The sequence below is a fragment of the Phocoena phocoena genome, chromosome 8 (genome assembly GCF_963924675.1).
Source record: "Phocoena phocoena chromosome 8, mPhoPho1.1, whole genome shotgun sequence".
Classification (NCBI taxonomy): domain Eukaryota; kingdom Metazoa; phylum Chordata; class Mammalia; order Artiodactyla; family Phocoenidae; genus Phocoena; species Phocoena phocoena.
In genome coordinates this window covers 14,308,875-14,325,618 of record NC_089226.1, presented here as the reverse complement: position 1 = coordinate 14,325,618, position 16,744 = coordinate 14,308,875, and the positions used below count along the sequence as shown (strand labels likewise).

The window sequence follows — 16,744 nt, the reverse complement described above, 5'->3', positions numbered from 1 at the left end:
ACTTGTGGATGCACGAAAGCAATTTGGTGGAGTGACTTCCACTGAAGAAAAAAAGAAAGAGAGACAGACAGACAGGGACAAAGGCAGAGACAGAGGCAGAGACCCAGAGGGAGCAGGGGAGGAAGAAAGGAAGGGTAGAAAATATGAGTACGTCACACATACTAAGAATAAGTAAAGAATAAGTATTATGTGGGGAACGTGTGTGTGTGTGTGTACACACGCCAACGAGGCTGTGATGTAAGACCTATTTCATACTATGGGCCACGGTCAAAGTGACTGGGTTACACGGTGTGCTGAAGGTTAGCCAGCAGAACTTAAGCTTCACCAGTTATCATGGAGGCCGAGATGGACAAGAGAAGGGCCAGAGATGGAAGCCATGATCTGAATTTCAGCTGGGTCACCTTGGGGCCCAGGGAAGCCGGTGTTCTGAGGGAAAGCAGCTGTGGGTTGTGGTGCCGGTTGTGTGAGGTGAGTTGCTGTAGAGAAGCCTCAGCTGTGGCAGGGTTTGTGTGGAGAGGCTGAGAGTTTGCTGGCTGGCTTGGGCTGGGTCAGGGTCAGTGCTCTCCGCGTACCAGTGCTGTGTTGCCCAGGGCAGTGGTTCTCAAAGTGTGGCTGCAAGGCCAGCAATATCACCATCACCTGGTCACTTGTTAGGAGTTCAGATTCTCAGGTCCCACCCCAGACCTTGGTCAGAAAACCTGAGGGGGGGCCCAGTCATCTGTTTAACAAGCCCTCCAGGCGATTCTGAGGCCTAACATTTGAGAACCGCTTTCCTAAGGATGCCCTGTTCGGCATTCTGTGTTTGATGTGTCTCGGAATATCTAGGCAGGTCTGGTCTAAAAGCAGGCTTGTTGAAAAGCAGAAATGCTGGGCCTCCAGTCCAGGCCTTTTGCTATAAAACCTGGCTTACTTTCCACTGTCTATACGGTACATTCACGCACAGGATTATGTGTAAAGGAACGCTGGGTATATCCTTCCTACTCTGTGTGTCTTCCACACTGCTGGACTCGGCCCGCACTGGGTTCAAATACATGCGTGCGTGTTGCTTTGAAAATGTTCTCAAGTTACATGTGTATATGAGTGTGCAGACTTGGGTACATGGGTCTGTTCTGCCTTCTCTGCTGGACCAAGTCCTCCCAGGGCAGAGCCTGAATCCCACCTCCCTCGATCTTCACATCACCCCTCTGGCTGGGGCTCAGCCGTACTCAACATTCAAGCACCGGATCCAGGAACCTCACTCACTCTCTAATCCTGACCACACAACCCGCCACAGGCCGGAGGTTCCCAGACACGCTCATGGCCCCTAGAACCTTGAGGCAACCTTGATGCACCTGCAGCTCATTTCCTCCCCGCAGGACTCCTACCTGTTACCTAATGAGAGAGGAGCTATGCGTGGGTGCTGGCTCCAACACTGAGAACCTTTACCACCCCACTTCCTGTGTTCATTTTTATTGTGCTTTTGGGTCACTGGTGACTGAGAGAGCTGTTAACACTTACAGCTACTTCCCACTACTGCCTGAAGCTCAGTTTCCACATGTGTGATAACGTGATAAAAATACCTAGCACATAAAGACTGTTCAGAGGACCATAGGAAGTGATGTGTGTGAAGAGCTTAGCGGCTCACGGCACATAGTAAGTGTCGGATAAAAAGCCCATAAAGGGTTTAGGCAGTTTTCCCCTCAGATAGCCAAGTAAGTGCCCGTCCTTTGCGAAACTGAATCTCTGAGAGAAGGTCACGTGGTCTGGTAGAGAGACCCCCGGGTTTGGCTTCAGACCCTGACTCTGCCATCACTCTCCCTGTACTCATGAGGGAGCAACTGAGCCTCTGTTTCCTCATCCTCCAGCCCCACCCCCTGCAAATTTGGCCATGGGTGATGCCAATACCTCCTGCATAACGAGTTTTGAGGATTAAAGAGAGTTAAATGTGAAATTAAGTACAAAGATTAAGAAAAATTAAATATAAAAAGTGTGCGACTTTGTAGATTGGTAAATGCTATACGAACGTTGTTATTCTCATCCTAGAAAGATACCCAACACTTCCTTGGGCTGACTCGCTAGGTGGGGACCTGTGGAGCGCTGTTCTGAACAGCTGAGGAAGACCCAGAGGAAGAAGGGAACAAGATCTCTGTCCAGGTCAGAGAGAGTGAACATCTCAGGGTAGTGAGAGAATAGGGGGGAAACCCCAGCCCTTTCCCTGCACCCCGAACACTCTGCAGAACAACTGAACTTTTCTGTGGAATGTAGGAAATGAACTCCAAGACAAGTGACTGTATCTAGTATCTGAAATAAAGAGAAACTTAACGCGTGAACTGTGAAGCACAATTACTGAGAAACATCCACCTGGGCTGATACTAAGCCACCATCTTGCCTGAGGCAGACATAAATCTACCCTCGTCAGAACCACCGGTGGTCGGGCTTTTGATGTTCTCAAACAGCTCTGCCTCGGGTAGGCTGCCCATGGGGTGGGGATTGGGATCCCACACGGAAGAAATATAAACAAGTTGAAATAAAATGTGGGCTGCCGGACTTCCCTGGTGGCGCAGTTGTTGAGAGTCCGCCTGCCGATGCAGGGGACGCGGGTTCGTGCCCCGGTCCGGGAAGATCCCACATGCCGCGGAGCGGCTAGGCCCGTGACCCATGGCCGCTGAGCCTGAGCGTCCAGAGCCTGTGCTCCGCAACGGGAGAGGCCACAGCAGTGAGAGGCCCATGTATCGCAAAAAAAAAAAAAAAAATGTGGGCTGCCTTCTCTGGAAATGTCCCCCTCACACACAGGTGGAACCCCTGCCATCTCATCCTTAAAGTCAAGGGGTCACAGGCTGGGCATTTCCCTCTCTATTCTGCGGGGCTAGTCTGGCTTTATGGCTTTGAAGACCTTAAGATCATCTTTTCTACCAGAGGCAGTTACTCTCTGAACCTTCTAAGGCAACATTAGAACTCATAGTCGGGTGGTATTTACCCATTTAGGGCAAACCCAGTTGACCATCAAAGGTCAGTGGCTGGGACAAGTGGGCCCTGGGAACCTGCAGTATGTCCCAGCGTCTGGAGAGACAGGAAGGGGCATCTGAATGGGCCCACGATGCAAGAAGCACCAGGAAGTTAAGGGACTAGAGAGGAGTTCAGGTGACATCGCAGGTTTCTCTTCTCCATAAGACCCAGGTCAGCCACTGAGAAGCCAACAGATGCCTTGCTGCCCCCAGCGTCATAGCTGCAACCACAGCCAAAGCCTCTGCGGCACCCGAGGGGCAGTCCTGCGCCTCCTCCCAAACCCCTCTTCTGGACCTGCCACGCATCAAGGTGAATGGACACCCACAGGACGAGTAAGAGAGGAGAAGGCCACGAGAGCAATTCCTACCTTGTCCAGTGTACACTCCAACCTCCTCCATCTTCTTGCTGCTGCCCACGCCCCCCATCATCATCATCAACAACAACACCGTCACCATACCCATCACATCTTGAGTAATTCTTTCCACACACCTTTTCATGCAGTCTTCATCATCTCCCACGCCCCCTACCTTGCACCTTCCCCTCCAGGCATATCAGGTCACTCTATCCAAACCTTCAATGTCCAGCTCATGTCCTCCTTCTTCCATGAAGTCTTCTCTGACCTTTGAGAAAAGTAGGTTTCTAATGGCATGAAGTAGGGTTCTGTTTCTAGCGTTGTTCTGTCAATATTTTCCATCAAGACTTGGATAGACCCAAGGATAGCAGGCTTATCTAAGTTGGTATCACAGGAACAGAGGACTGAATCAGGATTTCAAAAGTTTCCCCTTAGAAGCTGAGATGATGGATTCAAACCATCAAAATGAAATTTGTTAAGTATGTTGTCAAGGGGAATGGGAGCCCACAGGAAAGACCACTTTAATTACAGTTATATAAGTATGGAACCTTGAACAGGGAAAATCTTCCCTTCCTATATTTTGTCCTAGTCAGATTATATCTAGACCATTAATCAGAAATCACCCAGAGGTCAAAGAATGGGTTGATTAAATCAAACTGCATTAAAACACGACCTCTTGAAAGAAACAAATTTCTCACCCTTGGTGATGTTTGACTAATACTGGGTGACCATCTGATGAGGACGTAGTGACAGGAATCTTGAATTTGCTGGGGGTAGGGGAAGGGGGGAATGAGGAAAGAATGGTTGCTCTTTCAAATTCCCTTCCAATTCCTACGTGATTCTCCGTACTATATTCTTTCCTGATCAATGTCCTTAGAGTAGCAAAAGCTAAATTGAGTATATCAGTCGATTGGAAGGGCAGGGATGTTGGGGTGGGTGGGGCTGGAAGAATGGGGATTACACAAGAAACACCGGGGCAGCTTCCTCCTGCAGGTTTCCAGACTGGAAGTGCAGAAGGGACCTCTGGCCCCTTTTCCTGAAATTCTTCCTCCTTGAAAGCTGTTGCTGAAGGCAGTGAATGGAGATTGAGGAAAGAAAGACCTCAACAGTACAAATACAGGCTGAAAACTCCTCAAGCTGTGGAAACCCAAGAAAGATGTACCTGTTGGGGTGAAGTGGGGGGGAGAAAAGGGGAAGATGAACATGGAGGAGAAGGAGACGGAGGGCACTAGAAAGGGGAGAATCCCAGCCAATGGTCATTTGGCAGGCAGGGGAGGATGAGGTGGGGCAGGGAAAGAGCCCATCACGTGTGGGCGCCTCTGTTTGTGCACTCGCTGTTTTTGTATCATTGTGGACCTCTCCTGGAAGGAAAAGCACGAAGATGAGACTTGGAGGGGAAGTCGATCGGTGTCTACATTGAGCTTCTTAAAGGTAGGGGTCCACAGACAGGGCAGAGGTGAGGGAAAGGAAAAGGGTTCCGTTGAGCCTGTAAGAGTAGCAGCCTGGTGGGATAGGGGAGACACTGAATATGGAGTCAGGAAGCCTGGGTTCAGTCCTGGCTCTGCCACTGGCTAGCTGTGGGTCCTGAGGACGTCACTCTGCCTCTCTGGGCCTCAGGGTCCTCCCATGTAAAAATCTACTCTAGCTGGGTAGTCTATGACGTAAACCATTTATGTGCCAACCGAGTTCATTTATAGCTAGAACATCATTATTTCTGAGCCAGAAGATGACTCTTCTGTGACTATATTTTTGTGCTTGGTGATTTGGGTAATTTTGTTTTTGTCTTCCAGCAATGTTTTAGTGTGCTCCCTTTGAAAACTTCTAACCTATCTCTTCTGAACTTGAGCTAGAAAGGGAAGGGGTTTTGCCCCTGCCTGGGCAAAAGGATAATGCAAGTAGGGTATCCCAGTCTGCCTCGGACCGAGGGGTTTCCCAGGACAAGGGACTTTCAGCCCTGGGCACACTGGGGACTGGGTTGCCCTAGTGGAGAGACAGATGAGGGTTTGGAGGCGGCTTGGAGGAGAGGGCCTGGAAGAGCTCACCTCCTGCTCCCCTTCTATGTGGAGTTTCCCTCAGAGCCCCCCCGACCAATGTGGTGGTTTTCATTACAAGGCACAACTCCCTGTTGGGAGGCTGGTGGAGATACAGGGAGGAGAAGCAAGCGGCAGCCTTTAAACCAGTTACAAGCCCCAACTGAGACAACTATTGCTGGGAAAGAAGCCGAAATGCTTGACTGGCACTGATGCTGTGGGGATTTTCCCTTTTTCTTCAAAAAAACACAAAAGACCCAGTGGAAAAAAAAAAAAAATGATGAGTTGTGAGACAGGCCTCGGGTCCTACGCAGCCCCAGGAGACAGCACGCAGTTCATTTGTTTAAATTTGCAGCTGACGGCTGCCACCTCTCTATAGTCAGCAGGCGGAGAAGTTCTCAACATCAGGCTGTGGCCAGTCTGGTGACATACGGCTACAACCATGAACTACCCCCTAACCCTGGACATGGACCTCATGAACTACAACCTGGAGGACCTGGTGAGTAGGGATAGGTGGCTTACGGTCGCCCAGGAATTCTAAATATCCTGCACCCGGGGCCCAAGGAAGCGGGGAGACATGCAGTCCTCTCCCACTGCGGATAGGCAGGATCTAGACAGGCCCATCGGCGCCTGCCTTTTAAGGTTTGATTTCTCATTCCACGGAAAATAGAGCTGCTGCCTTAAATAGACATCCTTTATTTAGAGGGGATTGGAAGTATGGGTTCAGGTCCTGCATCCTCCCTGACGCGCTCTAGGACCTAGAACGAGTCACTTTGCCTCTCCATTCTTCAGTAGAGGGTCCTCTCCTCATCTCGTACGGCTGGAATACGGGGTAGATGGGAAAGTACTTTGGAGGTTTTCTTCATATCAGGAGGCTGGCATTGCTAGTTGGCCAATCAGTGTATGTTTATTCATCTCTCGCTCTACGATTCTGTCATCGGGGTACGACATTCTCTCTTGGATAGAGAAGGTGAGAGCCTGTTCTTGGCACTTAAATAGCTTACGGGCTAGCCAAGAAGAAAAAAAAATTACTCACCAGAAGCTCGTAGACAATGATTACGTGCTAAACCCAAGGAGATGGTCAGCAGGGGAGAGGACCCCAGTGGGCTGGGGTCAGGAGGTAGGGGGTGCCAAGCTGGTATCAAGTTAGTGGAAGAACTCGGTGTTAATCCTAGAAGCGTCTCTGAGCACATTGTGGCCTCCCTCAGAGGACTGGGCTCTCTAGAGATTAGGTATTTTTCGGTGGGCTAAGAAAATAGTCCCCAGCGTCACTGTCTGCCACCCACCCAAGACTGTCCCGTGAAGCAGAGTAACCCAGTTGGCTTGGCTGTTACTGGGTCCCCAGAAGGTGTATGTAAGGAGCAGCTCAACCAGAGACCCAAGGCTCCTGTGTGAGGGCAGCAGAGGGCTGCTTGTAGGGATCTTAGGGAAACTTTCTTGTAGTCTTCACTCCCTTTCCCCCATGGCCAAGGGCACTGCTGGGAAAAGAACTTCTCTCTGAGCTAAATTCTGGGCTGGATCCTTTTCTAAAGGTCCAAACCTTTTCTCCTATACCTGCCAGCTCTCCTGGCCCTAAACTCACCCTGAGATGGTCTCCGACTCCCTCTAGCTCCCCTGGCTGGAGTCTATACTGTAACTCCACCAGCTGTGTTCCCAGACTTGCTCGGAAAAGTCTGCCTCTCACTTGCCCAGATCCCAAGACTTGGAAGCATAAGCAGAGCATGGGGAGGTGGGGGAAGGGATAAGTACCCAAAGTCTGTCTTCTCAGATCCAACCCTCCGATAAAAGCAGAGCCGCAACCATCAGTCTAATCAGACCTGCTGCTTAATTTGTGGGACCCAATGCAAAATGAACGTGCAGGGCCTCTGTTAAGAATTTCAAGATAGAGACGGCAGAGCACTAAACCAAGCACAGGGCTCTTCTAAGTGCTGGGCCCTGCGTGACTGTACGGGACTCACACCCATAAAGCTGGCCCTGAGTCCAATCAGACTAAAACCCCACAACCCTGACGAGGCAATGTGCTCCCACCCTGGCCCCCAGCCCTGGCCCCTGGCCTCACCTGACTAGGTTACCGGGCATCTTCCTCTACCCGAAGCTTCAAGCTGACCACGAGCCCTGACCCAGTTGGATATCACAGTAACCAACTCGAGACCCGGCCAGTTCTGGCTTCTGAGAAACCTCAAGAGTTCCCCTAACTGCACGCCTCACTCCACTGCGTGACCTACTAGAGACAGGTGGCGGCAGGGGGACAGCCGGGCATGTCCCACATACCAAAGAAAACCTGCAGCCCGGGGAGAGAGAGCGGTGACTCACTTCATGTCACACCTCAAATGAGTGGTCTCAGCCCAGGCATCCCTGCAGGCCTGAACCCCCTCCAACAGGGTCGGGCCAGGAGCCAGGAGTCCTAGGACCATCCGGGCCCTGGACCTTTCTTCAAGCCAGCCCCCGGCACCTCATCCCGCCTGCACTCACCTCCCATACACTCTCTCTCCAGGGCTGTTGCCCCCTCAGAAGTCCAGACCCTCTCTCTCCACCACCCCCCTGCCACTCACAGCAGGACCTCGAGCAGTTTTGACAGTCTCCCTGACGGTATCTCCCAGCACAGGGGCCCTGGCGCGGCGGGGCGGCAGAAGAGTCTTGTATGCAGTAGCTTCGCAATGAGTATGTACTGATTTGTGCTGCTCCGCTAAGTGTCTCAACTCCCCATTTCTCTCTGGAGTTAGTCTCAGTTCTACTATTTTGCTTCCTATTCCTCTCCCTCTCCTGGTCCAAAGCAAGTATGAGTTCAGTGTCCTAGAACACTGGGTTCTAGACTCCAGTGCTGGGTTAAGAACTGGGGGCTCTTGGCCATAAACCAAGTGTTGGGCATCCTATCTTCCCTCCCTCCTCTTGCATTCTGAGATCAACTGTTTAAAATGTCCCTTTTCTTGAGATGGGTTGCTAATTCCCATGAACGGAGGATCCAAACAGAAAAACTCTAGATGGCTAAGTACCAGAAACTAGGAGCCAGGTCCCTGGGGTGGGCATGCCAGGGACCCATCCTGCTGGGAAGGCAGACCTAGAAAAGCCTCTGTCCATAGGAACCTGGATCTGAAAGCACGCCGCCTCCTCTTGACAGACCTAGGACCTGGGGTACCTACAGGGGTCGGTCATAACCTGCACCTCCGGCCCCACCCTGCACACCAGCCAGGAGGAGAAGCTGCTATAGAGCAGGGTGAAGGTGGTCCAGCCCCAGGGCCTGGCTTCCCCTGACCCCTCCCCAGGGATGACCCCCCACCGACTATGACTTCAGCGTGATCAGCGCATCACAGGACGGGAAGGCCATTCATATGCACTGTCCCATTTCATCAAGGAAGAGGAACCAAAACCAGCTCAGGCTGTTTCTGGGGTTTACCTTGGGGGAAGGGAGGCTCACCCCCTCCCAAACCAGGTCAAAAGTCCCAGAGGAACCCCAGTGGAAGAAGCCCCAACTGGGGGGGGATTGGAAGGGTCAGAGATGAGGGAGAGACCCAGGGCTAGCCTGGGGAGGGGTCAGTGTTGGGGCAAGTCTGGGCTCAGGCACAGAGACCACAGTCTCCATCAGGAATTCTTGCCTTCAGTGAGGACACAGACTGTGGCTGAACCACTCCTCTGGCACAATGGCAGAAAAAGTGCCCGTGAATTTAGGACTGAGAATCAGGACACAAGGTCTTTCAGGAACGATGGGACAAAATATTTCAAATCAGTACTGACCCGGGAGATGGCTTCAAGAGGTTGCCATACACACCTAAGAGACCTGTCTACCTGTCCCTCGGACTGTGTGGCTCTGTCCCCAAAGTGCAAATTGATCTGGGGTGCCAAGGGGGACCCCTTGAAACCTAAAGACTCAGTGCAGAGGTAGGGGTAGCTTAAAGTCTCCCTCCAGAACCACACCCAGAGTAGTGCCATGTTCCTAATGGCCAAAACCCTTGGGTTGGAGATGGAAGAGGAGCCTGGCGGGCTCGCTCCTGAGGGGTGGGGGCGGGGAGACGGAGGAGATGTGACAAATCTGGCCAGCCAGAGTCTCAGATGGTCTTTAGGGGGTGTGGGCCCTCTAAAGGAAGCGTGGGGAAGGGACAAAGTCCTCCGCCCTCGCCCCTCAGCCCAGCCTCCTTCTTCCAGACCCCCGCACCCCTCAAGCCACAGAAAGCTGGAATGAGAGATGCCCTGGCTGGTCCTACTCACGACTCCTGACTCTGGGTTGGGAATATCCAGCCAGAGACATAAAAGGAGACGGAGCCTGTGTGTGTCCCCTATAGCCGGAGTGATGAACCGCATCTGTGTGTAGATGCCTCTTGCAGCTAGTATGACTCAGGCCCCTGGAGCCCCGGAGTTGGGCCTGGATGAGCCAAGCACTCAGCAGCCCTGCCTCCCTCCTGGGGGCTGAGAAGCAAGTCAGGCTGGGCCATTCACTCAGTGCAGGACAGACAGGCTGGAGAAGCAACGGCTCCCACCCAGGTGCTAAGCTAGATGAAGGTGACACTGAGAACCAGAACAGCGCAGGGCAGGGCATGACAGCCAGAGACTCGGAGCACCTGGGAGCTGTGAGCAAGGGGCATCTGAGGGCAGGGCCCAGCTTCCTTTCCAGAGCAGGAATCCCTTCCCACACACACTTGGTCTCAAACATTCCTCTTCCTCCCAAGGGCCCCAACCCATGGTTCGACAGTTCTGCCTGTTAGAAGGTTCTTTGTCCTTTGACTGAAACACCCCCAATCCCAACCTCTGCCCATTTCTCCTGCTCTACCTGCTAGGACCTCACACAATAAGCCCATCCTGCCTTCTCGCCATGGGAGCTCTTTCCAGTCCTTGAAGGAGCCAGCTCTCCTGGACTCAAGTCTTCTCTTTCCTGGACACCACAGCCCGGGACCTGGAAACTTCCCCCCAGGGTGGGGATTTCCAGACCCCTTAAGAACTGGTCACCCTTGTCCAGCCCAAACAAACTGGGTTGGTGGCAGGTGCCCACCTACAGGTTTCTGTTCACCTAGATGAGGCAACAAAGCCCTGCTGGCAGCCACGCCACCCTGTTGACTCATTTGAAGCTTGCAGTCAACAAGCTCTCAGGTCTTTTTCTCACAAACAGTTGTTAAGTCAGGTCTTCTCCAACCTGTCCCTGAAGAGTTGAAGTTTTAAACCCCATCTAGGTCTCTACATTTTTCTTTACCAGTTCCATCTGGTCAGTTTGGGCCTGTAGTTCCAGGTTGTAGAGAACTCTGCACTGTCTGAAAGCCTCCCCCAGCCGTATCACCCAAGACAGGGTAGAGAGTGAAAAAGAGGAGAGGATCCAGGACAGACCCCTGAGGAAGGTCCTAGACACCCGCTGCCCACCTGCTGACACAGACCCCCATCAGCAAACGTTTGCTGAGCTCTACACCGGCCACTGCAGGGCAGTGAGACAGCCTCATTATTTGAAGTCAGATGGGGCTTGGAGGACTTAATTATCCAGGGAGGGGCCTGGGTCCTACAGAGGCTCCTGAGGAAGGAAAGAAGGGAGGGGCAGAGGGGTGGAGTGGGGGTAGGAAGAGAAATATTTGTAATTCCAAGCACTTTGATCTCTCCCCCCATCGTCCCTTCTCCTGGCACCTCAATACCAGGACACAGAATGTTCTAGTCCCCACTCCTGCCCTCTGCACAGCTTCATCCCAGTCATCGTGTTTTCTTGCCTTCTTTGAGGCCTGGGTCCCTGGCCTCTGTCAGGCTACTGTCCACTGGGTACCTGCTTATGCCACATGCTGTTGTGGCCCCAGCAGTCACATGTCTGAGTCTATACAGGGTCACGCTGCCGTCAGAGTGACCGTGGCTTCCTGCAGCTTCTCCTAGCAAAGGATGAGTGAGCGCTCGGCCAGATGGCCCACCCTGAGCTCCCTCTGGGTGTGAGTCTTGGGGGGCTCCCTTCCGCGCCCACTCCCCACAGCATTCAGGATTCCTGATCCCTAACTTCCCGCTGGGCCAGAGCTGACCTTGCTCCATTACCTATCTCCATGATTTGAGGAAGGGCGGGTGTGCGGGATCCCCTGGCTGTGGGAAGTGGCTTTAACACGTGCCACTCCCACTCCCGAGGCCCCAGGATGTCTGTTTGACACCTCCTGCTGAGAGGCATCGCCATCTCTCCGCACTCCTCAAACCAGCTTCCTCTGTCTTCTCCTCTCTGCCTGAGCGCTCTGCCGAACCTGACCTCTTGGCAAGAAGGGAAAGACAGTCCCCCACTCGCAACCCTCCTCTAAGCCTGGTTCTCAGGAGACGGGGGCTCTGGGCTCCTAGGGACTTGTCTCACTGTGTTGACTTTAAATGAGCAGCAAACCAATCAACCGGAATGCTTTAGGGGGCAGGTCTTGAGTGGTTCTGGACCAGACAGGCTGGCTGCACCTAAGCCCTCCGCTGGGCAGTGGGAGGGCCAGGCTCCCACCACAAGGTACATGGAGTCCAGCCCCGCTGACTGCACCAAAGCCTGCATCTCTTCTCCTTCTGTCTCAATTGCTTTGCTCTGCGTGAAAACAGCTCGTCTCACTGCCTTCCCGTTTAACTCCTGCTGAGTTCCAGGATGAATCAAATGGTTGTATTCAATGACGATGTTGGAAATAACTCCCAATATGGTTAGAGAACCCAAGATAGGCTCTAGGCTGTCAAGAGCATTGGGAAGAGGCAAAAACTGAAGAAGGGTGGGAAGGAGTGTCTGAGTCTGCTGAGGCGTAGGGAGGAACTTCCCCAGAGTCCCAGAATACGAGGTCCCCTGGCCTTATCTGGGAAACTGCTCTCCAAGCGGTACAGCACACATCTGCATCGTGTCTGGCATGTGTAAAACACATGGCCTTGTAAGGGAGACACAGGGGACCTGCCCCCGGGAGCTCACCATCCAATGAGGCCACCGACATCCCAACCCTGAGTGAGGTAATAAAGGCACACGTGATGGAAGAAGAGAGAATGTAATTCCAAGCAGAAGAGTTAGGAAGGACATAGGAAGGTGGGATTGAGTGGGGCCTTGAAGGAAGCACAGCAATAGGCAGACTTGGGAAGAAAGGACTGCTGGGCGAAAGGAAGAGTTTTAGAGACAGGATTGTGTCAGCGTGACGGGGGCAGGCAGCCAGGAGGATGATGAACCTGAAGGAGAGGGATAAAGCGATAAAGTGGAAGAGAAGGTTTGAAAGGTCAGGGGAATATACAGTTTGCAAACATGTAAAGGCCCAGTAGAGGAGTTTACACCTCACCCTGCAAGTCCATGGTCTTCCAGTGAAAGCAGAACCATTTTCATAAACAAAAGCCTATGTGTGAAACACCACATGAGACAAGGGTGTCTGGTTTAAAGACGGGAGGACCAGAGTCTCCCTCCCTTCCCACCGCCGCCCCCCAACCCCAGTAAAACCTGCAAAGAAAGTCCATGGACTTATGCTGTATGGGAGGCCTCACAATCAGTTCTGAAATTTAGTAATGTATGGGAAACATCTCTTCCTAAGAGAACGCGCAGGTAAACCTCACTTCTTTTTGAGCGCTGCGTTGTATTCTGCTGTGTGAATGCCCTGAGGTTGGCTTCCTCAAATCTTCTATTGATGAACTTGATCCCAAACATGACTTTTCCTTATAACTGGCTTTGCTTTTTTTTTTTTTTTTTTGCGGTACGGGGGCCTCTCACTGTTGTGGCCTCTCCCATTGCGGAGCACAGGCTCCGGACGCAGAGGCTCAGCGGCCATGGCTCACAGGCCCAGCCGCTCCGCGGCACATGGGATCTTCCCGGACCGGGGCACGAACCCGTGTCTCCTGCATCGGCAGGCGGACTCTCAACCACTGCGCCACCAGGGAAGCCCTGGCTTTGCTTTTAAATATGACTAACACAACATTTTAAATCAACTCTACTGCGATAATTTTTTTTTAATTCTATGAAATTGAAAAAAAGAAGATAAAGACAAAAAGAAAAGAAAACCACTGCTTAGAGGTAACAGGGAACCAGCAAAAGATTTTAAGCAGGACACTGATGTGATGGTATTCGTGGGTTGAAAAACTCATCCTGTCCTCTGTGCAGGAGATGGATAAGAGTGGAGAAGTCGGTGAGAATGGGACCCATGGGGAGACAGTAGTCCTGAGCATTAGGGTGAAGAAGGGCTAGACTTGGGCTATGGCAGAGGGATGCTGGGGTCGGGCCAGCCTATGACTCTGCCACTGCACTAATGTATCCTCCCACCCGCTTCTCTCAGGAACCAGAAGGAAAGGCCCAGGTTGGGGAATGGGTCTTCCCACCATGGAGAACAAGTGTATGACCCACAGCTGGGGCCCTGGGTGACAGTACAACCACCCCCTGCTTGTGTGGGACCCTCGCTCTCCAGGAAGGAGGGCAGGGTGGGACCACCCTGAGCCTGGGTGCCCGGTACCCTCTCCCATCCTCTCTCTCCCTGGGGCTCATGGTTTACAGAAGTGCCTTTTTGAAGCCACATAAGCTGGTTATAAATGGTTTTGAAACGCTGTGGAGAGGTGTATGGTTAGGGGAGGGGGTGGGAAGAACAGAGCTGGGAGGTGAGGAGCAGGTGCAGGGGGGCAGCTGTGAGTGAAAGGTATGAAAACAGGCGCCCTGCCTTCCTTTGCGGTTAGCTGGGTAAACAACCTGAGTGCTGGGGTGGGGAGGGCTGGGGGGGGAGGGGGAGGCAAGGGAGGAGTGAGCTTCCGGAGACAGAGTGGGCACATCCCCTTCACTTGGAAGCCTCCTCCCTCCCCCCTCCCCCTCCCCTCGCGGAGAAGGGAGCAGAGTGAGGCGTTTGCTGGTGACAGGGAGTAGCAGGCAGGGCAGCCAGGCAGTGCTGTGTCGTGGTGGGAGTTACATCAGCGTGGATTCAAGCAGACCTGATCTCTGGCGAGACGTGGGTGAAACCGGAATATCACAGGCCTTGGGCTTGCTGTGCCGATTAAACAAAAAAGAGGCTCTTACTACAATTTCAGATATACTGAAGGAACGAGGGGACAAACTGAGAGCAAGCCAGCAGGCCATACCAGCATCCACCCCTTCAGCAGGATCCTAGGTCTGAGTGCCCTCTGTTCTGTTCAGAATCGGAAGAGATGGCTCTTTGTCCTAACCAGATCCATTCCCCCAAATGGAAGCCCTGATTCCAGCCCCTGCAGCTGCATCCTTCCACACCTGAGGCCTCGCAAATGAGAAACGACTTACAGGTGCCCAGCCCTTCAGAGTTTATGAAGCACATCCACACCACATATCTCCTTTCATCTTTGTCACTACCCAGTGAGGGATGTTTACAGACCAAAACTGAAGTTGGAAAAGACAACGTGATTTGTTTGAGGAACACGAAGGGAAACTGGGATTTGGTCCGTGGGCAGACTGGGAGTGCAGGGACAAAAGCAGTTAGCCTGGGGGGATAGGATTACTCTACCAGGGGGTCTGGGTCCCTCTCTGAGAGGAAAGACTGGTTCTCAGTTCCCACCCTCCTGTCTCCTTGCCCTTGCAGTACAAGGAATTAGGCAGCTACAATGACAGTACGGAGACCCACACAATGGAAAATCACCTCTGCTCCACAGCTGAGGGGCCCCTGCTGACCTCCTTCAAGGCCGTGTTCGTGCCCGTGGCCTATGGCCTCATCTTCCTCCTGGGTATGATGGGCAACATCCTGGTGTTGGTCATCCTGGAGCGGCACCGGCAAACACGCAGCTCAACCGAGACCTTCCTGTTCCACCTGGCGGTGGCCGACCTCCTGCTGGTCTTCATCCTGCCCTTCGCTGTGGCCGAGGGCTCCGTGGGCTGGGTCCTGGGCAGCTTCCTCTGCAAAACCGTGATTTCTCTGCACAAGGTCAACTTCTACTGCAGCAGCCTGCTCCTGGCCTGCATCGCCGTGGACCGCTACCTGGCCATCGTCCACGCCGTCCACGCCTACCGCCACCGCCGCCTCCTCTCCATCCACATCACCTGTGCAACCATCTGGCTGGCGGGCGTCTTCTTTGCCTTGCCAGAGATCCTCTTCGCCAAGGTCAGTCAACCCCATTACAACGACTCTCTACCACACTGCACCTTCCCCCAGGAGAACCAGGCCGAAACCAATGCCTGGTTCACCTCCCGCTTCCTCTATCACATCGGAGGATTCCTGCTGCCGATGCTGGTGATGACCTGGTGCTATGTCGGGGTGGTGCACAGGCTGTGCCAGGCCCAGCGGCGTCCTCAGCGGCAGAAGGCGGTCAGGGTGGCCATCCTTGTGACAAGTGTCTTCTTTCTCTGCTGGTCACCCTACCACGTTGTTATCTTCCTGGACACCCTGACGAGGCTGAAGGCCCTGGGCAGTAGCTGTGAGTTCAATGGCTATCTCTCCGTGGCCATCACCATGAGTGAGTTCCTGGGCCTGGCCCACTGCTGCCTCAATCCCATGCTCTACACGTTTGCCGGCGTGAAGTTCCGCAGTGACCTGTCGCGGCTTCTGACCAAGCTGGGCTGTGCCGGCCCCGCCTCTCTTTGCCAGTTCCTCCCTAGTTGGCACAAGAGTAGCCTCTCGGAGTCAGAGAATGCCACCTCCCTCACCACCTTCTAGGTCCCAGCCCCCCCTTGTTTCTGCTTTCCTTGGGGCAGGCAGAGATGCTCGAACTCCTTCCAACAAGATCTGGGATCCTAAGAGCTCGCCTTGGCCAGTGTCCTCATATGGGGCAGCTGGAGGAACCAACCCCTCTTTCCAGGACAACCCCGCCAGCTCTTCTCCCAGCCCCGGGTCTAGGCTGGGGTCCAGGGAGGGGAAAGCAGCCCAAGGGCAAAGCAAAGGATACCTGTGCTCGTCTGCGTCACTTTGGGCTGAGAGGACCACACTTACCTTCTCTCATCCTAACCATCCAAAGCTCAAGAAAGAAATTTTCCTTCTGCCCCTGTCGAGAGGGAAAGTCATTCCCCTTCCAGAACGTACTCCATCATCTTATGGACCACCGACCTCCACAACCACCCACCTCTCCTCCCAACTCACCTGCCAAAAGTAACAAGCAGCTGAGCACCAGGGCATGGATGGACGTTAAGGCTGAGGAAAGGCCAGCTGGCAACAGAGCGGGGCCTTAACGTGTCTCAGTGCCTACTAAGCACAGACATTCTTTCAGGTCACCAGGCCTGCAGCATCTTGACCAAGCAGGAAGTTCAGGATGACCCGGTCCAGGTGGCTGCCCCTGGCTCTGACCAAAATGGTGCCAGGCCAGCCCCATGTCACTGGGCCCTGGGAGGTCTGCAGCCTGAGGCAGACTCCAGGTGCCCTCAGAGACCAGCCAGCATCCTAGAGAAGGACTAAGGTCAGCAGAGAGGAGCCCAACCAAGGAAAGGAAAGATTCTCCTTCCCCAGCTCCAGGGATGAACAAGTATTAACCAAAGCCAGATGTCTTCCCTGCGTTCTTCCCTGTCCCTCTCCCC

At 53.3% G+C, this 16,744-nt stretch overlaps 1 protein-coding gene across 1 annotated transcript; it reads left to right on the top strand.

The window, feature by feature from the left end:
• The first annotated feature begins 5,798 nt into the window (after positions 1–5,798).
• Positions 5,799–16,295, top strand: CXCR5 (C-X-C motif chemokine receptor 5). The gene is made up of 2 exons (XM_065882570.1): positions 5,799–5,866; positions 14,826–16,295. Exons 1-2 carry the CDS (start codon positions 5,810–5,812, stop codon positions 15,891–15,893), a joined length of 1,125 nt encoding a protein of 374 aa, XP_065738642.1. The 5' UTR covers positions 5,799–5,809; the 3' UTR covers positions 15,894–16,295.
• The last annotated feature ends 449 nt before the right edge of the window (positions 16,296–16,744 follow it).